The sequence below is a fragment of the Ammospiza nelsoni genome, chromosome 6, assembly GCF_027579445.1.
Source record: "Ammospiza nelsoni isolate bAmmNel1 chromosome 6, bAmmNel1.pri, whole genome shotgun sequence".
Taxonomy (NCBI): Eukaryota; Metazoa; Chordata; class Aves; order Passeriformes; family Passerellidae; genus Ammospiza; species Ammospiza nelsoni.
Genome location: NC_080638.1, coordinates 18,468,551 through 18,495,977, shown reverse-complemented (window position 1 = coordinate 18,495,977; position 27,427 = coordinate 18,468,551). Strand labels below are relative to the sequence as shown.

Sequence of the window (27,427 nt, the reverse complement as noted above, 5' to 3'; positions counted from 1 at the left end):
AGATATTAAATTTTCCCCTTCAGCTTTCTTCACTGTTATTTTTCCTTGTCTTTACCACAGTTGCCTAAACTTTTTGTACTGGCATGCTGATTTAAAAAATAAACCTTAAAACTTCTGTAAAAGAATTCACTTCTAAATGTGTATTGAACAGAAGAAGTGTGTCAAGGATTCTCCTGATGTTTTGATAAAATGAATGTGTGCACAGCTGACAAAAAGCATAAATAGGATGTATTAATAGGATCGCTGCTAACTGGTTTGCTGCTAACCAGAAGCAGCAAAACTAAAATATAGCAGATTATTGCAAATATCATCAAAACTTTACAAGCTCTTCCAATGTTGACCAGAAGTATGAACCATGCAAATTTCCTCTGAACAGATACAGCCTTATATAACTTTAATCCTAGACCTATCTCTGACAAAAAGTCAGCCAATTCCACACCTGAGCAAGTCACATTAAAAGAAAAGACACAACAGCTAAGAATTAAGCAGCTCAAAAGCTAACATTGGTATACTGAGTCCACATTCAAGCATCTGACTGATTATATGTTGGAATTCAGTTTTTCATTTCTTGGCCTGAAGGGTGCTAAAAGACAATATATTCTGCTCCCAAATGTTCCCCTACAGGCTTAGTGTTAGAACAAAAAGGGCATGGTATTCTAACTAACTCTACAGGGTAAAATAAATTCCTTATTTTCTCCCCAATACATGCTCCATTTTTATACAAAGAACAAATGGTCAACTAAATGAAATTTTTAAAAATAATTCTTTTATCATGAAACAATATACTTGTTGCTTTTAATGACACAATATTCAAAACATCGCTACTGCTGTTTCTGAAAGTAGTAAAATATTTTATTCCACAAATTAGGCTTTGCTTTGTTTGCATATGCAAGGTGTTCATGCATATTTGGAACTTAATCAGAGCTATAGTGCTTGTATAGTGATTCTTGTATGAGGGATGTTGTTTCTTGTCTTTTCCTATGAATAAATTCATAAAGAAAATGAAAAAAGACCCACCTAGCTGAAGCCAGTATTCATACCCATCACAGTGTGGGTGCATATCAAAACACAGCACAGACAGAAGTAATACCAGTGAGAAGTCACATCCTGCTGCCAGCCCAGGCAGGGACAGACACCCAGTGCCCTGTAACCCCAGGCCTCTCCACAGACCACAGAATCCTTTTTGTGTGCCTGATGCAAGAGGGAATGTCTAGGGTTAAAGGAAGATGTTCACTTCCCAGTCCAAAGAAAATGGAGGAGTAACTATGCTTCACTGTCCAAGGATTCAGAGAGTCCTCTGGAAAACAAACGTCCCCAGACAAAACTTTATCTTTTAAACAGCCAGTAGCATGGATTCCTCTGGTAGCAACAAGCAGGTACTGCACAACTCCTCTGAGCTTTCACCTCACGTGGCTATTGCTTTGTCTTCACCAATAATGATTTGTTGGGGGACAGCAGTTTTCAAGACAAGACAAAATGTGCAAGACTTAGCTTAAAATTCATATAGAGACAAGATCTGTCAGGTACAGTCAGCATTGCATGCCCCTTCTTGTGGTTGAGTTGATCTGTTTTAACCTCATAGATAAAATCAAAAGTTGTGTCCCCACTATGGTTTTTACAGCTTACATATTGTGATTATTTCACAATGAAAACACACTTTTGACTGAAGAAGGTATTTTGCCTACATCAATAAAGCAAGGTAGCAAAGAGCTGCTACTGCAGACACAGCACTTCTGAGGAAACCTGTGCTCTGCACACACGTTTTAGAGTCACCTCTCACCCATGCCTCTGAGCTGTCCAAGTAAAACAAGCTATACTGGTAAAATAAACACATTTTGCCAATAAGTACACTTGACTTTGTTCCAGTGCAGGTGTACCCTCAAAAACCTTCTTCATACCCCAACCAACAACGCCAGGAGACATTTGGAGCGGTGACAAGACTTACACGGGTAACACCCAACTTTTCCACCCAGTGATTCACACGTTTCCTCCAGTGGCATGGCAGGCTCCTCCACCACAGAACCTGCCCAATGCTTCCCTGAAAAGCCTGATTGACTGGGATTGCACAAATCAAAAGTCCTGCACGTGCAGGGGATGCTGCAGCCACCTGCCTGCTGCTCAGGAGCCCACAGAGGATGGCAGCCAAGGCAGGGTGGCCGCCCCATGTCCAGAGGCTCTTTCCAGGAGCCCTTGGGCAATCAGGTCCAGGCCACAGACTGAGCTCCCACACCTGGGGATGCTCAGCTACACTTTATGCCAGCATACCACAGCAACCAGAGTGGTTCTGGGGTCAGAACCAGCCTTCAGTTCTTGTCTGCCTTCCATCTAGTTACCCCTGGGGCGAACCCAAAGCTCTATTAGCTAAAGCACACCTCCCAAAAAGGCATCTGGCTTCAACTTTTGTATCTGACAAGGAAGAAAAAGCAGAGATTTTTGCAGTAGTTTGTTTCAATGCCTGATCACATCTATTGTTAAGGCCACACATCTTTTGAATATCTGAAACCTCCTTATTTTAACATTCGTATTTCCAATTATAATTGCCATCCTTTCTCTGTTACAGCTTTCTTCTCCCTTTCTTTAAACTACATTAGTTAGATATTATATTCACCTCTTGATCTTCTGAGTCATTTTTTAAAAAATCTCCTTATGCCTCATTCTCAGAAAGCTTTTTCCCCAGTCTTTAAATACTGCAGGTCTTTTCAACCTTTCTAATTTAGAAGGTATTGAAGTGCCTACTCAAAACAGTGAAAGCATAACCGCTCAAGAGATCTGGAGCTCTCCTAAAATCTTAATAGAGATGAACAAGCACACTAAATTGCATCTGGATCTCCATTCCCCAAAAAATTAAATAACCTGTTGCAAGCTGTAAATGTTTTAAGTTTCTAACATTTAGAAGTTCAGAGAATATTCACATCCCAAGTCAACAGAAAGAATGCTACTTCTCATTATTTAATCAAGGAAAGAAAAAGCTATTAAATCATCAACTTATTTACATTATCCAGAAAGAAGAGCTATAAATATAACTCTTGTTTTATAAATATTTAATCAGCTTAGTAGCAATTAGAATAATTTCATCATCACCATGGGTTATGCTACCTTTGATTAAAAACCTCATGGAGAAAAGAAAATACTGTTTTTCTTGTAATCCCCTTTTTTCTTCCCTTTCTCACCCACAACCAAAGGGATAGAAGCCACAGGATGGTCATTCAAAATTAGGTTGTAAGAAACAAATGAAGAGCACATAGCAAAAATGTTATATCATCCTTCCATATAGAATTATCACTGTGCTGATTCTACTGTTATCTTTGAATACCCTTGAGCAAAAAGCAGTTATTGATTTGAGCCAAATTATCTGACCCAAGGGAGAACATGATACAGCCTTAAAACTTGAATGAGTTGTGTCTTCTCATCTGCTAATCTGACCATTAGCATGGAAAGCCATTCAGCTCCACTTTACTGCCCACTGTCTCCACTGCCTTCCTTATTCTCCCTTTCTTATGCTCAGAAAGGAAAATGCCTTCTCCCATCCCTTACAAGGAACATATTTGGAGTGCAGCAGTGAGAGAGCCCAAAGTAAGTCATGCCCCCTGATTCCTTCAATACTGTTCATTGTCTCACTTTAAAAAATGCTACTTTAATGTGCAGAACTCAGGAAAGATAACCAACCATACCTGAACTTGCTGAAAAACATGACCCACCCTCACCCTCCCCATAAACACACTCCATATACTCAATATCACTGAGCTACTTGATGGATGAGAAACCCAAGGCTTATGCAAGTCAGAACTTGCAGACATTTCCAAACTTCAACGTGTTACACCTCTACAAAAAGTGAAAGCTGCAGTTCACCCTCTCCAGGACTTCATTTACCACCTCATTTCTAATTCCAGACAATCAGTTTCCAGCAAAACTTGAAAGCCTGTGCTCTCTCACCATGCAACAAAGGAAGCCAGATTTTCCTCCTGTACTGTAGACATGTGCTTTTGTACAACTTCTATTAGCAGACTGTTGCTTAAGAGAAACAGACTGGCAGGGAGAAACAGCTCAGCAGCTTGGCATTTGTTCTACTTGTGTAACCCTTCACAAACAGCCTTGTATTTCCATGAAGGCAGCAAACATCTGCTCTGTACACATACAAATATTAAATAATCCAGAAGCTACAATGCTGTTCAAAAATTGGCTGAATGGACAGAGGGAAACAAAACCTGATTCATATTCCATGCTTTAAGGCCTAGGAGTGAAATTGAGTGAAATCCTTGCAAAGAATTGGCAAAGATGTAGTGCCCAGCGTGGGCAACTACATCAGTTCCCATAAATGAGAGCGATAAGACCATATACAGAGCAAAAGCACACCCAGCTACCATTGTCCCAAGGTGCCAGGACATGGTGTTAAGTACTGCTGTTGGAGGAAGTCAGAAGTGCTCCAGATCACAGGAAAACACTTGGAGAAATAGAAGGCTGGCAGAGCTGTTCAGTGCTCACTCATGTGTCAGAGCACTGTGAGAAAACACCCTGGCTGTGGCTCACCATGGCTGAAGATTACCAAAAAACAAGAATCTCCTCACAGTCTTGCAGTTTTCTGACCACCGTCTGAAGGAACACTAAGCAGTAAAAATAAAGAAAATCGGGCCTGAGCATTAAGTTGAAAGGTGTAGAAATCTGAAGAATGTATTTGGGACAACTAGGGAGTTACATTCCTATTACGTATGAGATGAAGCATGGTCTGAAACACTTTCTAAGTATTTTTTTAATCCTCAGAGAGCTGTCTATTTTGAAATTGCATTGCCATATCCCAGTATGCACTTACAGGGGAGCAGACAAATTACTATTAGTTTTCAAGAACGTGACAATAAAAATATTTAACCTGTATTGCAACATAGTTTGTAACACAAACTGCCTCATCATTATACTTACTCATGCTACAGAACAGATTTAGTATTTATATTTATCAGATTTACTATGATGTTTACTACTGATAAACTGTTCTGTGCATACAGAAGTGGAAATTCATGCTTTTTATTTCCTATTAAGAGTGCCATGGTAGCAAAGTTGAAAACTTATTATCCTATCCAGATTTCCAATACATGTAGAATATAAAAAGCTCAATTTATTTATTCAGTCCACTAAATTGCTCCAAAACACTAAGAGACATTCTCCCTCCCACCAAAAGTTCTTCAGAACTCCTATAGTCAGTGTAAATGCTAGCGGCCTGAGCAAACTTACACATGACATAACTCCTTTCCAGAGCAAAACAGAAAAATGGGAACTGATGATTCCAAAACCACATTCTGAAAAACCCAAACCCTTACTTTTCTTGGACCATTTTTAGGAGAGCTTATTCATAGGACTTCTCTCATACACAGTGACACACTCTTATTTGCCCCATAGCTGACCATTGTGACTCCATCTGTTGATCACATACTGCATCAACTGCACAATTCACCACCAGAGAGAAAAATTATGTTTTTTTTTTACTTAAAAGGAGAGCATCAAGAAGAGATGTGAACCCTAACTTGGTTGAAATTGACTCCAAAAAAGTAAAATTTATTTTTGTAAACACCATAGCAGTGGATTTGACTTTAAAACACAGCAGCCTCAATTTGTACTATTTTAAATTGAAATGCTGAAATCAGAGTAATGTTCAAAATTTAAGGTGGGAAAGGCTGAAGCTACTCTTGTTCACAGAATATGGGACACGATTGGCATAGATGTTAAAATCTAAACTAATTGACTTGGTTTTGGAGAAATGTGATTGCCACACCTAGATATCCTTCCAAATCAGAAGAACCATTCTGTTGCTCTCCTGTACATTTTTACTGTCCTTACAAATTTATAAGGATTGCAGTCTGGGAGGGCAACAGTTACTTTTCTATGTGGCTTAAGCACATGTTCCTGCTCTGCCACTGCTCTTTATAAAACTTACTCTCAAGTTTAATAGCCTGTGACAAAAACTAACCCATAAAACTGAAAACATGGGATTTGGGACAAGAGCCTGGAAGAAAAGGAGGAAAATAATTACAATCTTTCTATGTTTCAAAGCCTGGGTCGAAGTGGCCTAATAAAAACCACACATCCAGCTCTTTGTCACCTCTGGGCTGGTTTCTGTCTGATACAACTGTGCCAGCAGATGCTGATGGGATGGGCAGTGGAAGAAGGGGCTGCAGCTGCCCAAGGCTCGTGCTCAGCAGCTGCCGTGGGCACCCAGTCACTGCCTGCTGGCTTTTGTGTTCCAGAACAGGGAGAAAACACATTTTTCTCCTCCCTTGTCTGGGAAACAGGAAACACATTCTTATAAAGACTCTCCCACATACAGACTGGGCAGGAAAAAGGTGGAGTTTGGCAACATTAAGATTTGTTCTTCAAATGCAGACCAGTAATTACTGTAAGGTAAGCGACAGGATGGCTGGGCTTACTAATGTTTACTCACCCTGGTGCTGCTGTTTTCAAATGTATTTATATTTAACGCAGACTTACCCATAAATGTAAAAATTGGTTATTTTTACCTGAGTTTTCAGGTGGTGAGACCCTTGCACAGACTTTATTTTCCTTTACATAAATGTGACAAATGTAAATAAATGCCTTTTTCAATAACTGTACAAGTTCATTCGTTCTTATGAGCCTTATAAAGTGGCTAGACATTTTTATCCATGTTTTACAAAGTATGCTGTTTGAAGCGGAGAATACAGCTCTCTAGAGCACAGGAAAATTCTACACCTCCACTTCAGAAACCATAAATCAGTAGTAATATTGTCTTTAGCTCAGGGAAAAAAAATCATCAGGACAGAAATATGTGTGGGTTTTCTAGGAAGGTCACTCGTTAATAAATCTGTGTTTGAAAGGACAGATCTTGTTGATCAAATATGCATCAGGAACACGTTCAGTAACAGTAAAAGAATTAGTATGAACAGAAAAGAAAGTTCTCCACTGGCAAAAAACACCAAGATGTTGGTTTGACACTATTTATTACAAGCTACCCCCAAAAAAAGGCCTAAAATAGCTTGATTGCATCACATACTAAGTTTGAGATGTTACTCACCTACACAGGAAGCACCTAACATCCAGACTACTGAGTATTACAGTGCTAATCTGGATGGAAATCCACCTCTCTTTTTTCAAAAGTTATAATTCAGCCATTGAGAAATTATTTTATTTAGTGAAAACATTAAATGAACCTGCAAAAAAATCTGATTACTTTCAGTTCCTACACACGTACCTAAACTTGTGCTTGTCAAGGTCAGACTCAACTGCCTTTTAGAGCTTACAAAAAAATAGTTGTTGTTGTTTTTTTAAGTAACCCTAAGTACAGTGTCTTGAGCATATTACAAAACACCGCACTTAACCCCATAAAATTATTTAAATATGTAGTCTGCATAATACCTCTGTGAGCCATCACTCATTACAAAAATCCTCTCACAAGCTCCATGAAATCAAATTATAATGAAAAAATGATTAAATGCCCCAGAGAAAATGCCTTGTTATTGTATCTTGAATACATCCATAATTAAAACTGACTGAGAAGGCAAACACTTGTCTTGAAAAATAATGTGTTCAACACCTTTGAGCAATGTAACTGCATGACAGCTGTGAAATAAAGCACCCAAACCAATAAACCCAAGAGGCACAGAGGCAGCAGCAGTGGTGCTGCTTCGCCCTCCCATTCAGCAGGAGCCTCTTGCCAATGCCTGAGATTCCCAATCCTTAGCACCCCGTGGCATCACTGTTGTTCTCGCCCACTTGGATGAAGTGAAAGAACTCCCATCTTCTTTTAGCTAAGCTGGCAGCACTAAGCACAGTGATGGTGTATGCTGCATTGTTGGCAGGACACAGCCCTGGGAATTGGAGACTTTTAAAAAGTCATTAGCAGGTTTTGGTTTTGCTTTTTCTTCCTTAGTTTAAAGGGGGGCCATATTCAAGTCCCCTCAAGACAGCTACAAGGAAACAAACTTTAATTTACATCATCATTATTTTAGGTATGGTTTGACAGTGGGCATGGAAAGAAAGCATGCTCCCATTCTCTTTTAATGGAAAGTCTGAACTCACTGAAAAATGCTTTTTAAATGGCTACATTTAATACAATTATTCAGTATTCTTTCACAGCAACAACCCATTAAAAGCCTCCAGTCCTCAAAGCATCTTAGGGGGAAGAAGCAGAAGTAAACTGTCCAGTGCATTTCAAGCTCTTGTATCTGCAATTCACAGTAACTGTATAAAAGCTGACAGTTAATTTATTGCTCCTAGTTATTACTAATGAGCTATAAATTTGGCTGTTATTTGGTTCTGGTGTAAAACAGATAATTATATGGCCAGTTTTAGTGGGCACTTCTTACCCAGCATACAACTTTCACTACAAGCTCTAACCACAGTACATACTCCAGAAAGCAGTTTACTTGTAGGGACAGAGGGAGGTGGCAGAGAAGATGCCAAAAATTTTTTAAAAATTAGGCATCTGAAGTGTTTAGCTGTTCCCTGTTCTGGCCCCAGATTGTTAATGGAACATCTTTGCAATACTCAAATCCTAAGGTGAGCACTTCCTACCAACTGAGATTCTGTGTAAGAGCAAGACTTGACAGTTCTCTTGAATTTGTGTGACAACACTGTTTTATATCAAGAGGTGAGACATTCCCATTAAGTAAACACATACACTATGTGGGGATTAAAAAAAAAAAAGAAAAAATAAAGGGAGGGAAGAATACACACACACAAGGCCTGCAAGAACACATTCTGGAGTTCTGAATTAAATCTTTGCTTCTGAGAGAGACTTATAAAATATCCATTAAGTTGCTGTTAGCTACATGTAGATAAGCTGTGAGAATGAACATATATTCCTATAGGTTGTTCTTTGATTTAAATATTTCCAAAAGTTGGGAGACAAACTGATCAGGCTACTTTTAAGAATATATATCAAAATGAGCATACTTCTGTGCCACAGCCTGAGTCTTAATCACTTTTTCATATTAAAAAAACAAAACAAAAACTTTTCTAATATGACACTAAAGTATCAACTGTCAGAGAGTTCTGCAGTTTCAGAACTACATTATAAAATTATTTTACACTATATGCCCAGTGATCTGTATAAATGGCTGACAAAAAGGTTACTCCTCCCAAAAAGTTTGATATTTAATGTAAATACTTATTTTCTGTAAGTCATCTGCAGTATTCACCATGAAGAAGGCCCAGTTCCAAATCCATATTTGGGAATAACACTATTAATATAACACAAATGACTCACAGTGCAAGTTCTAATGAAATCATTTATTTAGAAGCATTACATTTATAATACTTTCCCCATATAAGGCTTGCAGTTTAAGCCTTTACACATACATTGTAAGCAAATAAAAAAATGCTTAAACTACTTTTGAATGCTCACGCATGCAAAAAAATTTCCAAAGAAAACACATGTGAGATCATAAATCTTGTGTTGTAGGAGAAGTCCTGCATGCACAGCTAGGCTGAATATAAAGGGCAATGGAATCACAGGATGGTTTGGGTTGGAAGGGACCTTAAAGGTCATCCAGTTCCAAGCCCCCTGCAATGGGCAGGGAACCTCCCACTGGACCAGGTTCCTGAGAGCCCCATCCAATCTGGCCTTGAACACTGCCAAGGATGGGGTATCCACAACCTCCCCATAAACTGTTCCAGTGCCTCACCACCTCACAGCAGAGAATTTCCTCTCTTCCAGTTTGAACCCCTTACTACAGTTCCTGGTAAAGCAGCATCCCTCTCCTGCTTCCCTGTAGGCTCCCTTCACATACTGGAAAGCTGCTGTGAATTCTCCACACAACCTTCTCTTCTCCAGGCTGAACAACCTCCAGCTTTCTACAAACTACTATTTTCTACAATTTTCTCAACCTGAATAGTTTAAATAGTTTAAAGGGGGAAAAAAACCCTCCCAACTTTCTATGAAACAACCACCATTCCTGAAGGTGAGTATTTACTCAAAGATCTACAATTACAATTCTAGAAGTGGTTTGGTATTTTGCACTGTATTTCAAACTTAGCAAACATAGAGTAAAGTGGACAGTAGCAGGAGTGCCCAGGATGCATAAATAATGTCAAAATGTCATGGAATTGCTGCAAATGGTAAGCTATAGTCACCACAGGGTGACAGGGAGACTACTGTCAGTCCTGCTGTTTGCTTTCAAGGCCCTTGCATCCATCATCACCCTCTTTCCCCAGCTTTTGATGGCTCCATAACCTCTCCATACTGTTCCTGCAGTGGAGCCAACAGGAAAACAAATGGGGAGAGCACAGGAGCCAGAGCCTGTAGGAATGAATCTTCCCAGCACAGCAGGGCAGCAGTGGTCAGGAAGAGCCAGAAACCTTTCCTGTGTGTGGGACACGGTGTGAGGCTGGAATCCTGTCCCCATCCTTTGGCAGTGTCACTGTGCAGTTATGGAATGGCAGACATGGGATGCAGGGGAGTGAGTGGGAGACTTGAGCAGTGTGTTCTATAAAGGAAACTTCTGCTGTTTATAGCATGAGAGTATTTGCCACATTTTGCTTGTCCTCAGGGGCTGCTCTCCCTCTACACACCCAGCAGTCAGAGCTGCCTTACACGTCTACATCCAAACACCATCCCTGCATACACTGCAGCAACCCTCCTGCTCCAAAAAGCAGCAAAATAAGGCATTCTGTGACATATAAGAAGCCATCTCACTTTGTAACTGAGGCACAGGAATGAAGATCACTGTCAGCTTCAGAAAGTGTAGGGGTAAAGCTGTAACTAAGTTACAAATGATGAGAGGGCTACAGCTGACCAAGGAAGTACTAAGATAGCAGGCAGAGCTCAGCCAGGAGGGCTGGCATTTTGTACCTTGGCTTGAATTTTCTGATACAGCCATAAAGCATTCTAAAGATTACTCTCCAAAAATGGATTCCCAATCAAAAAAAAACCTTGGAGTGGATAATCTACGTTTTTGGCCCTAATCTGATACATTTGTGCTGTGCTTTCCAAGGATAACAGTCTGTACTGCTACCCTTAGATTTCCCCTTTTTTTCATGACAGAAAATGTGGTAATTTGGGAGGACTGTAAAGAAGTTCAAACAGCTGTTTCTCCTCAGATAAGATATTTGGGTGTTCATACTACCTCCATCTGCCAGACAAGCTATTCCAGCGAGCTTTCATGAGCTGTTTGTCACATCCTTCAAAGATATTTTTCCTGCAGTTGCAATGAGGCTTAATAAAAAGGCCTTCTGAAGCAGACTTACTATGTTCTTTCCCATTTCTACTTTTTTGGGCAAAACAAACATAAGATACTACTTTCTCTCCTTGGCTTGCTTTACGTCAGTACAAGACGGAAGCACACAAGAAAAACAAATTCTTTTTCAATTTCAGTACTTGGCTCAAAATCAAAAGTCATTAATTTAAAGCAGTGGCTTGGAAAAGAGCAAACATCTTGGGGCCAACAATATTTTTTATTAGTCAGTGAGCATCCATTAATCATTAAGATATTCCAAAGTATTTTGTCCCCATCCAACTTGAATTTGTTTCAAAGCAATAGTTAGTTCTGACTGTGATAAGATATAATCACCTTCATGTACACACAGACCTGAGATGAATGCAGAAAAGAAAATCCCTTCCATGCAGAGTGGAACTCAGAACATTTTTTCCACGGGCCCAAGGCAGTACTGAGCAGAGGGGAGGTGCCCAACTATTTGAACTCTCATGTGAAACACTGATGCAACAACGTCACAAGGTAAACACAGACTTTTTGAGAAAATTGAGCAAGGGCTCCTCAGCAGCACAGGCACTGAGATGCTAAACTGCAAATGCTGCATTTTCAAAGCTTTCACCTCCACCAGATCTCTGAAAGCATGATCTAGTAATGTTCTTTTGACACTTAATGTCCCAGGAAAACATGCCACACAGCAGTTATTCAACAGCGGAGAGTCAGGTAGGGCAATGATGAGAAGATAAAAATTATTTAATTAACATTTAAACGTTTAAAATTGTTGTACACATTTGTTTCAGCAAATAGTCTCTTGCACATGCAGTTCAGTTCCATCACCACAGGTTTGGGATGGCCACTGTGCATGAGTTGCAGAGATTATTGCTCAGATTTAATAGCCAATAATTTGTTGACAAGCTTCTGAACCTGAACTTTCAGACCAAATGTGGTTCACTTGGCCTTGTCAAAACGACCATGACAAGCAGAAGAGAATCACCACGTGGCTCTCTGGTCAGGGTCATCAGAAAGGCCAGTGTGGGTGCAATTTTCACCCTGTAGGCTGTAGGTCAGAATTCCCTATGCTATTGGAAGGGAAGGCAGCAAGCTGCCAGCTGTCACTTGTACAGCTGGACAATCTACTGAGCACTGCAGCAAAGCCTTCCTGCAGAGGGCATGGCCTTTGTGCAGGGACACCAGGAGGACACAGCTCTGTGTGACCACTGTGAAGCTTATACGAATGCACAGGCCTGTACACAGGAAATTTGACTTGGGACCAAAGTTCAAGCTGTGTTGAGGTCATATCTTGTGAAATGCATACTTGGATTTATACCCTTCCTTAAACTCAAGTCATTAGGAGAAAAAGGGGGAAATAAATGTGTAGTAAACAATATTTGTTATTTGACACCCTAACAGCCTGCAAAGACTTATACAGAGCATCATTAATTCCAAATGATAAAGGGTCAAGAGAAGACAAAAGAAAAAATAGCGATTGCAAAGAGAAAAAAAATTGATGCTGCAATGCTTACAGTGCCAGTGCATTTTTCAGTGTCACTGTGTCACAACACAGCACCAAGCAAATAAAGGAATATCTCCCAAGCTAAGATGACCTTCAAAAGAGATCATTTATACAAAGAAACTTTGCAATGCAAAGAAATACAATCAGCACAGGGCAGGATAGCACACAACAGCAAAGCTGACTTAACAACATGGCTAAAGAGATGCTGGCAGGTAAGATTTCTACCTCGGTCTCAGCAAGATAAAGTGGGTCTTCTAACTCAGTGTCCTCTGATGAATCTCAGCACCAGATCCCTCTCTCTCCACAAGCCTAACAATCACCCATTTCAACAAGCAAGAGCAAACATGCCCATGTCCAGTGAGACCTGCTCACAGAATACCTATAAATCACTGCTTCTAAGTGAAACTCTGGATTTTAGTTGTGTTTCCTGTTTATGTTTCCTTTACTGTATCCTGTACAGTGTCAAATGAGGTGCAATGAAACAGCAGAAAAGCGAGGCAGGGGAGGCTTTTTGCTGTATTAGGTTGGAAAATATCCTCAAGTATCTTAGCTCCCCTTGCAATCTCCCCCTTTATGAGTTTACAACTGCAATCAGAGCCTGAGCAAATCATATCCAATGAAAAAAAATTATTATGATGATGACTTTAGCTACAACATCCTTGTTTACTACTCCCTGTATTCTTGTTTAGCTTTGGGGACAGTTTTGGGGTCTTTTCAGTTTTTTGTTTGTTTGTTTCAGGTTTTTTGTTTGGTTTGCTGTTGTTTTGTTTTAGGATTTTTTTGTGCGTGTGTTTTTAATTCTTTTTTTGGTTTGTTTTTTATGATAAAGTTTCATGCATGGCAGTGTAAAAAGCACTCCCACAGTAACTATCTGCCCTCCAACACTCCACCCCAATGAGCTCCCCTCTCCTCAAGTGACCTGCACAACAGGGTACCTCCCCACCTGACAAGTGGAACATGCTGTCCCAAACAAAAACCCTTCAAGATCAAAACAAGCTTTTCTGCTGACATGGCAAAAGTTTAGGCTAAACAGGAAAACATACTTGAAGCTCTTTTTCCATTACCTTGCATTATTAAACCATCTAGGCAAGAGATAAACATAAAAGGAATTTCTTTAATTAGATAAATCAACTCCTCAGCATCTGTTGTTTAATAAAGTAAAGCAGATCAGCATGTTAGAATCAGATAATATTGAAGTCTCCCACAAACTCACAGCTGAAGCTGCTTCTTCATGCAAGCATTTGGGTGCCTCTGGTTTTACTCACTGTAATACAACACTTCCAGTTAAATGCTCACTGTAAAATGTAATGCCAGGTACACACTGGGCCACAACAAGTGAAATTCCTTACGAAGATTATGCATCACCTTGCAAGTTACAACAAGGCACAATAGATGCACAGGGCGATCTTGCACAATACATTTCCCTGAAGTCCTATACCATGCATTTTTAATAAAACTCAAATCAATGAAAGATTGTACTTCTTGTAACTAAAGTCTGAAAAAAAATAATTTAAAATAAACAATATTCATTGCCTTTTGCTTTTCAGCATCATTTCTTAATTGTCTCTCTAAGATAATCTCTCAAAGGTCACAAACATCTGCAAAAAAGCCAAGTTAACTAGAATATATTCTTAGCCTCTCTCTACTGCAAACCCAATCCACTGAGGGACAAGTTTATCAGCTTAAAACCAAGCACTGTAAGATAGTAACTTTCAATTATGTTTGATCTTGTATGCAGTTGGATAATGGATAATGTAATTTTTATTACAGTCATTAAAAAATGTTAAGGGTGTGTCACAAAGATGTTAACACCCATCTACTTTGACATTAAGAAAAACCTAATTCAAATCAAATTTTGGATTTTTTAAAAATCAAATGTAAACATACTGTGGCAAAGCAAAAGATCCTTCTAAGCTGCATTGGGCAAACCAGTGCAGGCAAAAACCAGAGCAGTCCAGATGACCAACACTGCCCAAGTATTCCTCATCCATCTGGGCTGGGATCTGCCTCTCCTGTGCAGAGGCTGCCACTGGGCTGCAGCATGGACAGCGAGTCTAAGGCACTGTGGGCTTAGTCTGCATACCTGTACTCTGAAGCACATCCAAAACACATCTGGGCTTTGCAGGAGCTGCACCATGCAGCACTTACCTCAGCACTCACTCATTGCAGAGGGCTAAAGGCAGCTAAGGAAAGTGACACTCCAAGATTAACAACTTTCTTCATTTGTCAAGTCACCTGCCAGCTGCAAGCAAACAGTCACCACCGCACAGTGGAAGTACAAGGCCTCTTCAGACCAGCTAAGCTGTGCTCAGAAATAAAACTTACATCCTATGAAGACACACAAGAATCTGCTTTAATAAAAATCAAACACAATTATTTTTAAAAACCCAATCACCTGAAAATTCTCTCTTTTCAATTTTCATAAAATTCTTTGAACAAGGAATATTTAATTCATTATCATCTTTGCAGTTATGGTGTATTCTGTATTACTGAGAAGATGTAACAGCAATCAGAGAGAAATAAAATCAGTACTTTTAAAACCATAAAGCTAGTAAAGTAACTCAGAGCAGTAGTTTCAAGTAGCAAAAACTTCAACTAATTTTTCAGACTGGTGAAATTTAAAGTAATTTGCATTCCACATCAGGGAGCATCACATTTAATAAGTCTAGCTCTTTTTTGTACTAAAAGCTGGAAAATACTTAAAATAATTACTACAGGCACTTCTTCAGGAATCACAGAGTTCCTAATGTTTCATGGCTTTACTGAGCGGATCCATCTCATTTTACCATATGGACAACTCCAACCTGCCCCCACCAAATGCACGCACTATAAAAGCAAACCTAACAAGATGCAGAAGAAAACAAAGCTAAATAAGCTGCACATTTCCTACTCTGTGATCCTCTGTTCTTTGTGAGACAAAAGACATGGCCATTATTTCATGTACCCCGTCACTGGAGAGGAAAATAAAGGCTTCTGTTTTCACGTGGTTTAATGATGAAGTTTCAAAAGAGGATGCAGGCTGTTCCTTACCCGTTCAGCGTGTATGACCCATTCCTCCTGAGTCTCATACTTGCAGATAAGAATCTTAGGAAAAAGTCCAGAATGAGGTGGTTTGTCCTCTGCAACACCAGAATACAGGCACCTGTTTGGTGGTTGCGCTTTTTGTTCACCAGGGGATTGCTTTCCTGTTTTCCCTGAGTCATCAGTGGGGAACAATGCAAAACCACCACCAGAGCCACTGAGCAGGAAGCCCAGAGGAAACTGCCTGCAGCCAAACAGGAGTCTGGAGGTGTAAAATCTCCCCAAAGCACCTCTCACAAAACCTTGGATCCTGCTAAGGAAAAGCAGCAAAAACTCAGAGGAGTTTTTTATCAAGTACCTAGAGCTCTCCTTGCACACGCAAGAATAAATTTTGTAGAAAGCTGTAGTTTATCAGTGAGCTGCTCTTCTTCTGAATAGCCTGAAAGCAGCTTCAGATCTGTTCCCTCCTGTTCACCAGCCCTGCTGCAACTATTACTCAAGCACTACCCTTGGAGCACAAGGCAACTAAACAAGAAGCGCTAGATAACTAGTACTCAGCATTTTTGTTTGGGGTTGTTTTTTTTTTTTTTCTCCTCCCAGTATCAAGCTAGAAATTACACCTGTGCAAAGGGACATATGATGAGTGGTTAAAATGCTTATTTTCCTTGTAGCAGGTTAAAAACAGGCAGATCTAAATTCACGCTCGAATGCTGCAGGGAAAAATATCCTCTAGCAGTCCAGTGTGGGGCAAGCTGCCCTGCATAAATCACAGCACTGCAGTGCCTCTGATGAGGCTGCTTTCCTCCCCCTCCTGCTCACCCTGATAGCTGTGAACCAAGCAGCTGCACAGCCTGAGTCTACACAATGCAAAAATCACTCCAGGTAGCTGTTGATCATTTACTGCCTGTGAGCAGATCAACAGCGACTTAAGTAATAAATCACACAAGAAATATTTTTATCAATGGATGTTGAAGTGACCATCACTTGTGGCCCAGGTGAAACTGCTTTAGGATATGGGAAAACTGCACACTAGACAAATATAAAGATTAAATATTCACTACCTAAAAAGCAGAAGCAATCAATCCCATAGAACTCTGGCCCAAGTAAAATGTTATTCTTATTCTTGAGCCATTTGAATGGCTCAAATGTCTAAAGACAGTATGCTTGTCAAGCTGCATTTTTATCTGAAGTTGTTTAATAGCTATAGAAAACCAGCCTAAAAAAAGGAGAATTACTTTAATTCTTTATAGGTGCCTCAGATTATACAGCTAGGTGTAACCAAGAATACCTGTAAAGGGACTATAGATCACAAATGTTGAGAGAAAAAGTTACACTGAATTATAGGCTGAAGATATCAATGTGGTCCTGCTGATAAAAGGCAATGAGACTGAGCTGTACAAACATGCTGCATCTACAGGACAAATTCTCAGCATCTGGCCTAATCTGGAGCACTGTGCTCAACCCATGGCACTAGTTGAAGGCAGGTGTAGAATTAGGTGGAGTTCAGAGAGCATAGAGAACATTATCTGTCTTACAGATGAGAAAACTGAGGGAGAAAAACAACACAACACCTTCCAAGAATGTAAAGAAAACAAAATGTTCTTCCTGCTCTGTCCATCACAAAGGCATTTGAATTAAGCAAGAAACAGAGCGGGTTAGGATTATTTTGCTTGGTATGTGTATTTGGATTTTAAATATGGGAACAGATCACAGAGCCTGCATTATTGCAGGCCTTTGAGATGACTTTGCTCCAGAGCTGGGGACTGACTGGGTGACTTCTGCAGGTGACTCTCATCCCTACCGTCCTATGATTTGCTCCCAGTTCTAGCTGCTAGAAAAAAAATTTAATTGTGCTGTGTAATCATGACACAAACCAGCTCAAGTCAAACCAGACTAGAGCAAGCTTTAGAATTTCCTCCTCAAAATAAGTCAGAGGGGCCAGCACTCCAAACAGGTCCAGCACATTACAAGCACAGTGGTGGCAGCACTCTGTCTTTATCCTATACATTCTGGGAGAGAATGATACCTCATGTTCTCCTCAGCTTTACAAGGTCCCTACCTCTGTACTGGCTGGCACTATGATTATTCCAGTTGCTATGGTCAGGCCCCACTGTCCCTCAAGATTTTCCTATCACCACAGAACAGCTCGAAGTCAGGTCCCTGCAGGCAGCCAGCTACCCACCAGTGCTGAGTAAAGCACAGACACATTCTTGGAAGCTTATCAAAGTAAACTAGGATGACTTATTTTGCTAATTATTTAGAAAATTAAAAAAATAAAAGTAAAGTTAATAAATCAAATATGCTACATAAAGATCATTTCTAAATGCTCTGCAAACCCATCTCAGATGAAAACTTTTAGTCAATTTTCTTCTTGGAATATAGGATTTTAGAGAGGTCACCTTAAATCCAGGCTCAGAGTAAAATGCAGGCTCTGGTATGTTTGCAGCTTTACTGGAAATAAAAGATACATCTGACAGTATAATTGAATCATATATGACACTGGGCTTTCTTTGGGTATCTACTGATTTGCATTGCAGGTACACCAGCAATATGGAACATGGGAGCTGTCATGAGGTAGTGTCTGATAACTATTACTTAACAGCAATTGACTATTATAAACTGGAGAATCATATTTTTTTTTTTTAATAATAATAAAAAGTGACCATTCCACAGATTTTTTTTAAAGTGCCTTTCTGGAGACAAAATTTAAGTGATTAATCCATGAATTTTATGAGCATTTTGCTTTCACTGGCTACCTAATTTTTTAAAAATTAATTTCAGAATTCTGCTGCTGAAAGCAGATGCTGGTTTTTTTTGGTAAAAAAACAGTGGGGCTTGTCCTTCTGCAGAAGGACATAAATTCCTTTTTTTATTTTTCACTCCCCCATTCTCTTTCAGGATTACAGCAGCACTAGGGTATGTGTTCTTTAACATCTCCATCTGAAAACTATTATAGGAAACCAGCAACTAAATATAAACTGTCCAATCAGTGCCGGAGTCAGCCACATCGATGCTGGGATCCCAAAATGCTATCATGGACAAAAGAACTTACCACAGGAACACAGCTAAGCCTATGTGCCAACACAACCACTTCAGAAACAATGAATTCCTGCTTGAGAGAGCTCATCTGCAGAAATGTGTTTTGTTCACAGAGATTAAAAAACCCTTATTTTCAGTCAACATAAAGATGATAAACTCGCTAAATAGGCAACTCCATGGTGAGGCAATGTGCTACAGACATTATCTCCTACAGTATTTCAATTAGCTGCACCTAAAGAAATCCTCTCCTCTCTCCCTACACGTAGGCATTCCAGAGACCATACACAAGCTGAATCATCCTCACTGTGGTGAAGGCACTTGGGAGAAGGGAAAACATCTTTATGTCTCCTTAAGATCCCTTCTGACAAATAAAGTGTTTGTACAGCCCACTTCACTTTCATTCCCTTTCCCAAGCAGAATCCATAAACTTTAGCATGGATTTTTTTGTTCACAGGCTAAACATTCATCCAATTACTGCTCTGCTTCCAAGGGGAATTTCAACAGCACCATTTGGCCTAGTTATTCTGGACATTAGCTCAAAGACCAGTTCATTAGATAACATAAATTAGCATGGATGATTTACCATTTTCAACCATGTCCCAGCTACTTTGAGCTCTGAAAACATCATTAAAAGATCTATTTCAATTCCTATTAAATAAATTCCCATTTAATAAGGAAATGTACATGTTAAGTAAAAGGCTGAGTTCAGAAGAGAAAAGCCAGTCCTCCACTACTTGGACAGACTTACAGTACACTCAGAGCTTAATTATTCATCCAGGGAGAACTTTGCATATGAATGAAACATCATTCTACATTTAAAAAGAAATATTCACTAGCAACCTCAGTTCTCTGCATCTGGTCAGGAAAGAGAGGAGACAGAGTGCCCATATGTACCTTATTTGCCAGAGCCAAGGTTTGCACAAGTGTTAAAATGTTACTTCTACAGTATATTTATTATTATTTTATAGGTGTATTGTTTGTCCTCTTTTGAAAATTCTACTTGAATTTGTCTATTTGACTACTGAAGAAACAATTTACTCTCTTTCTCCTGGAAAATACCCACTAACTTAATGCTTAACCTTGTTTTCTACTGTCTTCCATCATAACTTGTATTTAAGGACTGTCCAAGTTAATTCCCAAGATAACCAATGAAGTACTGAATTGTTACAAAGAACAAATTTAAGGCTGCTTTTCTGGGCTGATTATACACTTCCAGCACTACACCAAACAGTGGGTCAGCCACGTTCACTTACTTCTACCTAAATACTTACATAATTAAGCCTTAATTTACACTGATATTAGAGGAACAGAGATCTTACACATCACTATCAATTGTTGCTTGATAGGGAATGAAAAAGTAAAAGAGGAGAAGCAGAACAGGAAATCTGACTCTAAGACAGCTAGATGTAAATGTTATCCCCAAATTCTTCTGATTCATTTGGCACGTGAAGATAGTGCTGCCTCAGCTTCAGAGCTGAAGAGATTTCTTTGCCAAACTTGTAAAGAAATCCCATTACACTGGAGATTTTGGCTTAGTATTGAAAAGAAAGCAAGCAAAAAGCCCTGTATGAGGACACTACAATGATCAATATACAAATAAAAGCTGTAATAAATTTCCTATAACCAAAGAGAAAGCCATAACAGGGGAGAAGTCTTTAATCTGCTTTTGAGGACAAGATTTTTGTTTTAGTTTGCTTTTTATAATGAATACAATAGGCAGTCCTGATTTAAAGCAAAAATGCCAGCAGCACTGAAGGGGTTATTGCAAGCTGTTTATAATAAGCAAAGGAGGACAGTGCTGGAGAAAGTTACAGAGCTGTAATAACAGAGCAGCAATCCGCCTGGAAACGGAAAAGGGTGGGGGAGTGCTTTCTACCGGACCAGGGCAAAAGCCAGGGCTTATAAATTTAGAAAAAAATACACACCCACACAAAATGTCTCAAGTAAGAGGATAGGGGACGAAGGGAAAAAAAGAAAGGAAAACACACACACCATTTTACAAGGCCTTTATATAAATTTTGCCTAATCATTCTTAGTGGACATCTGCCCATGGCTTAATACAGGAAAGACCAAGCTTTCAGTGTGTGCCAAACTGTCTGAAACACAAACCTCTGGCACACTGCCTGCTTTGATTCCCCACTTGGGGCAGTTTCTGGGAGATGAGCTTGGAGCAAAGGAACACAGACATTGCTCTTTGGAAGGGCCAGCCAAAAGAGTTAACATAATGTGAAGTTTGTTACTGGACTTCACGGTACTCGAGTGCATTCTCCTCAATTTACTTTAAATGATTTTTAGGTTTTAAAAACAGAAGCAGCTGGGCAGAATTCAGCAATTAGTTTTGGTGTTAGAGATAGGTCCTTACACAGGGTTAACAAAACTGCTGTGGCAAAAGAAATGCTTTAGTGGGAGGTGAAGGCTGCCCTGATTCACAGAGATGGGCACGGGGACAGCAGGTATTTATAGAACTCTGGCAAAGGGCTGCAGAGCATGAAGACCCCCATTCAGTTCAGCCTCCAAAACTCTGAGCATCTCAAAGGAAGGCTCATAAAGTTACATAAAAAATAGTAAGAGAAGATTGATGTTCTTGGCAAGAGCAGCAAGCAGGTAATTTAGAGCAGGCACTGCCCCTTCAGCCCAAGAAGAGGAAAGAACTGTATGAGTTACCAACATGCTCCACCCAACCAGTCCCAGGCAGTATAAAAGTCTCTGCTGCAAAATTTAGCTAATGATACAATCCAGGAGAAGTGTGGAAGTACCACAGAGGGAGAACAGGAGAGACATTTCTGAGAAAGAGACTTCAGCTAAAATTAAACATGATCAGGCACATAGAAATCCCTGAAGCCTACAAAACAAGCAGAAAGAAAACTAGTCACATTTTCTATGGCACAACTGGCTTCTTTCCTTTTATCCTTTCCTTTTTCTTTTAATTTAGCCAAGTGGTCTTACACTAAGGTGCTAAAAGCTACAAGCAGTATTTCAACTAAAAAAGTTTAAAGCTGGATTGGTTTTGTTAATAATGAAACAGTACTTAGATTCAATATAAAAACATATCATATCCAACAAGCAAAACTTTTCTCTATAGAGAACCCTCAAGAAAGTAAAGTAAGGAAAATTCTTTAAATACTAAAAAAAGGTTGTAATTTTGGTCAAATACAGAACAAGTCATTAAATACAAGAGATATCAGGAAATAAAATGGATAACACATATGTGAGTTTGATAAAACAGATCACATGCCATACATAGGTGAGTAAAACAGGTATACAATATGTGCTTGGTCACTGTAATAGATTTAAATTGAAACAAATTAAAAGTACCAGGTCCTCACACTGAATCTCCTTTTAAACTTGATCATGAGCTTGGTCCTGCACATCCTCCTCAGCACCCTGAGAGATTCATTCATCTCTTCAATTACTACCCTTGCTTCTGCACAGACTCACTGTAGGGATTCTGGAATGCCCCTCTCACTCGAGGGTAAAGGAAATTTACTTCAATCCCAAATTCAGACTGCTGATACAGATGCTTACTGCCAAGTATTATAAACTAAATTATCTATTCAATGAATTCAACATTTACAGCTGTCAATAAGGACAAATCTGGCAGCCAGTAAGTGGTTCTTTTGCAGTTCCTAATTCAGAAGGGTCTGTTGGTAAGGCACACACTGATGAGCTCTCTGCACTTCAGTATGCAGTACAAATCTCAACAAAGGAACACTTCTGCACCCATGAAATATGGCTGGCTTTGACCTAAGGAATTGTGTGTGGGAACTGGGGGTGGGACACACACATTTAGCAAAAACTGTAAAACCAATACATACATTACAGGAAACCAACTATAATCAGAAGTTTTAAGCTAATCTATCAGTTGCTGACTGGTATGAAAAGAAGACAAAAGTGGAAACTTGAGTATATCAGGAATAAATTCTGATCATAAAAAATATCATTCTGCATTTATAGAGTCACTTATCAGACATCCTTTATGCTTTACCTTCAGAGAGAAGCAAATTGACTGTCTCAAAAGAAATAAATACAATATTATTTTTGCAGATTATTCTGTACTTCAAATTAATGGACATAATGGAACAGCTTCTCTGAAGTGCTAAGTGAAAAATACTTTGTGTGTCAGGCAAAGGCAGCAACATAAATCATTTGAACACTGGCTTTTTTAGGTGATCCTAACAAAGCCCTTACCAAATTTGACTTTGGCTGCTGTTATTCACATTTGTGCTAGATCCTAAATGTTCAACAAAAAGTCTTTGTAGACAAATCCCAGGCATAAGCCCAGCCATCCATCCTTCAAAGAAAGGCAAGAATACTTCACCCCAGTCAGAGTCTGGACCTCATATTTGACAGCATCAGAACATTAACTAACATTTACATAGCACTTTTGGAAATTTTAACAGCACTCTGGAAAAAAGCCCTCAATCCCTGCAACCTGTGTCAGTGATTGTTAGAGTCATTACAGTGGAAAAACCCAGGAGGAAATGGCTATAAAGTGAAGCAGATGAAAGGAAATCACTTGGAAACAGAATCAGAAAGTCAGAGCTGTTTCTGTCCTCCCCATTACTGAGGATGAGACAACACAGGGCACCATCCACACGCTGCCTTTTCATTGGGTTTGCTCAGGCACAGCAGTGAATGTCAAGTAAACTCTACTGGACTGTCAAGATGAGAGAGCTTCAGGCTATAAAATACTCCCTGATACTTAAACAATTTAGGGCCAGGAATGAAAAATCTGCTACATCTGCCAGTTGGCATCTTCCACTTTGGTATCTCTGTTCCCAAAGTGTAAAGCAGCAGTAACAACACTCTGGGAAACACTTGGGAAGTCAAAATAGAGTCTAGGATTTAGTGGGATGAAGTGACTAATGCAAAGCCAAACATCAAATGAAAGAGTAATGTAATTCAGAAATCTTCAGCTCTCTATTCACACCTCAGTGCCTAGGCCTCCTGCCTTTCAAAATGCCTCTTCCATGAGAGAAGCCGCATTTGAGCTCTCAGCAACTGCCCTTCACTCTCTCATCTGTGGGCACACACAGACCTTCTCAAAACATTATTCCTAAACATGGAACTCAGCTCTCAAGGCAACATGGTAGACAAAGTCTCAAAGATTCTTAGTTTATATGCTACCATTCTCAAGTGGAAAAAAAAATATAATCAAAAATTGTACACCCACTATTAAATTTCATCCAAACTTTGGACAACTGCTGCCTGGCCACGCTTCTGCTTTTACAGACTTCCAGTGACACGTAGTCCCTTGAGTTTACAATGGGAAAACCTACAGTACAAGGCAATCCCCAACTCCTCACATAATGTATCCCTTCCCAGTATGCAGTGTTATATCATAAAAGCATTTAGTCTAGAAAGCTGGTCTTAAATGCCTTCAGAGACATGGCAAAATACTTCTTCAGTAGCAACAGATGAGCAGGGAGAACAAAGTAAACAGTCCTATCTTGGGAATGAAACATCTTCCTCCTGGCAAAAGATGGAGTAATTTAACATTAAAAGCAGGATTTCTAAGCTGCCAGTGGAATTCTCACCCTTTTACTGTGCCATTTTACCTGAAGGATGACTTAAGGGGAGCAAGTAATCTTGAAGACCCAGGTCAGATGAGAACCAGTTTTGGCTGAAAACCAAGGAATGACTCAGTTTAAATTTTAAAAACTAAATGCCAAATTAATGAAGTAAAAAAACCTTCATATGGTAGATTAGAGTTGCCTGAAAGCATTTCAGTTTTTAACATCCTTTCATATGGGAGATTCCTGGAAGATTTTAACCATCATCAGTTCAGGCCCACATGCAAATATAATGATCACATTCCTTTTTTTCTTTCAAGCATGACTAAGGATACACATCTCATAGCCCACTCTTTCCCCACAAAAAATCTCTTCCACCTACATATCTTAATTAAGACTGCACTGGTTACACTTCCCTTCTTTACAGATTCCATTTTTACTTCTTCCAAGATTTAAAAGGAATTCTTAGAGTAGAATAATCTGCTTTAACATTTCTAGTTGTATCTACCCATCTATTTCCATCAGAACACAGCTTCATTAACTGCAGTGGGTGAAACACAGACATGACAGTCACAGAGCCTGGGACCTTATTTTCAGGAGGAGGGTTGGGTACCTGCTTGAGCCAATCCTTCTATACTCATAAAATAGAATTCTTATTACAGAATTTCAACTTACAGTGGGGATTTTAGATAAATCTTGAGTGTTTAGAGCTTGCTGTTTGGAGTCACAATCACGAAGTTGCTAGTTTGCATTCATGATCCAGGAGAATTAATGTCGAAGTCAAACATTAAACCCACTCGAATTTTTTATTCCTATCAGAAGGGCCAAAGGGAGCCTGTACAGCAGATTGAGAAAGATGATCTTCCTTACATGCTATTCTGTAATATCTACGATTTATCTAATGTCTTATTGTTGCTGTTATTTACTTCCTTATTTTTCTTGGATATTTAGTGCAAGTTCATGTAATTTTGCTTAAAGTCACTAAGCTACAGTAATCAAAGCACTCTTGCCTGCAGTGCTGTGAACAGGACAAGCAAACTACGCTAATTAGCATGCAATTTTCAAAGGTTAATTACCACATCATTAGCCAGGCCATTTACATCTCTGCAATGTGGAGCATTCTCCAGCTTTAGACAGCGGAATGGGACAAAAACGGATTAAATTGCTTTGGGTCAAATAGTACAGTGAGTTGATGAGTAAGAGTTTAAACTCCAGTGGCTTGAGTAGCTCATAATGGGCCATTTTCACACTATGCCCTCCTCCTGCTGACATCATCTTCTGTCAGATGCTTAAAGAGACTGAGCAAGCCTATCTACCAGGAAATGTTAACATCCGCTTACACCGAGTAAATCTCGTTTCTTTACTTTAACAAAACAAAAAAAACAAAGGACCAATTAGCAAAAAATGCCTGGCTCTATGTCCACAGTCACATAATTTAAGAAAAGTAAAATAAAAGAATAATCCAACACCTATAACCATAATGTTTAGAAGCAAAATTAAAAAAAAAAAAAAAAAACAAAAAAAACGAAACACTACGCCCCCAAAAATAAAGCAAAATAAAAAAAAAAAACCAAACAAAAACAAAACAGAAAAAAAAAAAAAAAAAAAAAAACAAACCCACAAAAAAAAAATCCAACCAAAAAAACCCATCCCTACCAAGACACAGTACAGGTTGTCCTAAACTTGCTTCTAGATCAATGAGCAGGACTTTGGAAAGTAAATAGTCAGAGCAACGTTTTAAGGGATATGATTAGACTAATAAATAAGGATATTTTTGGTCCCCTGGGTTTTAGATATGTACTGCACGGTCCATACCCAAAAGGATGTACATTAAGGTTATTTTGGGAATACAATGTCCACCAAGCCAAGTTTCCAAAGCCAGCAGTCCAAGGCTGCAGGGCTGCTGCACACCCAGAGTGTACAGACACAGTTCCAGTGCAGGACACACAGGCATCTTTCACAGTGGCATTTGCTCTGCTAGCCCAGACAAGCAGCCAGGCAAAGATTGCTGGGTTCAGCTCCAGGCGAGGAGAGAAGGAAACCTCTAATAACTGGAATTCTTTCTGCCTCCAGCAGAGCTGGCACTTCTTCCCCTACCTATCCAGCTTTCTCCTTACCTATAATTTGCAGCCATACTCACTCCATGATTGTATTTAACCTTTATATTAAACTCTTTCACATCAAACACCAGCACAAGATCCTTCAGTTTTTCACGTGCCCATGTGACAATTGAAAGGGCCTATAAAGAAATGCTGCAAAGCAAACTTCACATTGCATGGATTCTCCAGCTTTGACCTGCCTTTCACTCCAACCCTCATCTGTTTTCTCCAGGTACTCCAAATATTAAGAAAAATCGTCATTGTGTTTTAACTCCACACATCATCATTACAAGTCAACTTGCACACAACCCCCCTTTCTTGTTTAAAAATGTGGGATAGATCATAATTCACAAAAACACTCCTATTTTTTTCCTTCTGACAGCTAATTCAATGAAAAGTTATAGTCCATTGATATACATCACCAGACTCTCCACATGCTAGAACAATAATGGATTATCTGCTTGTTTTAGAAACAAAAAGCCCTCACTATACTGATAAAATTATAAAGCTCAGCTTGGAGCAGGGAAAGTTAGAAAGGGATATTATAATACTTCTGCTGTTAACCTTTAAAAATGCACCCATTTGAAATTTAAGTGAAGAAAAGTTTTATTCTTCATAAGTGGTAAAAAACCCAAGGCTCTTCAGTTTTCTATGAAGCATTACCAGTTTTTATAATGCTTTGTTGCATGTTGTCAGCATTTTATTTAATTTTTTTTTTTTTTTTTATTAACAGCATTCAGTTTTCCTCGTACACTGCAGTTCTGTAATAATATATACATCAAATAATTAGGATCATCATGAGAGATGTCTTATCTCTACCTCTGAAGATACAAGTGCCAAATCAATTATTATGGAGGTACCTGCAACACACTAAATCCAGAATCCTTGCCTCACCCTTTTATTCTTTCTGCCCCTTCCAGTTCCCCCATCTCCTAAAGAACAGTTGATATTTTGGACTCATGACCTGGCTTAGGAAACAGCACTGCAACACTTGATTATTTGCTAACACAGGTTATAATTTTTATGAACTTGCTGACCAAAATAATTTCAAGTCCACATACTGCAAAGTTT

At 39.3% G+C, this 27,427-nt stretch overlaps 2 protein-coding genes across 3 annotated transcripts in view; one reads left to right on the top strand and one right to left on the bottom strand.

The window, feature by feature from the left end:
- TNNI2 (troponin I2, fast skeletal type) overlaps positions 1–27,427 on the top strand; it is a 422,570-nt gene that overhangs the window by 210,958 nt on the left and 184,185 nt on the right. The gene's annotated exons all lie outside the window — the stretch shown is intronic.
- MOB2 (MOB kinase activator 2) overlaps positions 1–27,427 on the bottom strand; it is a 108,940-nt gene that overhangs the window by 38,568 nt on the left and 42,945 nt on the right. The window contains exon 1 of one of the 2 annotated variants that reach the window (XM_059474619.1): positions 15,715–15,824. The exons of the other annotated variant lie outside the window; for it this stretch is intronic. Within the exon in view, the coding sequence (XP_059330602.1) occupies positions 15,715–15,752 (38 nt within the window). The 5' untranslated portion in view covers positions 15,753–15,824. Of the gene's footprint in view, positions 1–15,714; positions 15,825–27,427 lie in introns of those variants that run through there. 2 annotated transcript variants of the gene reach the window in all.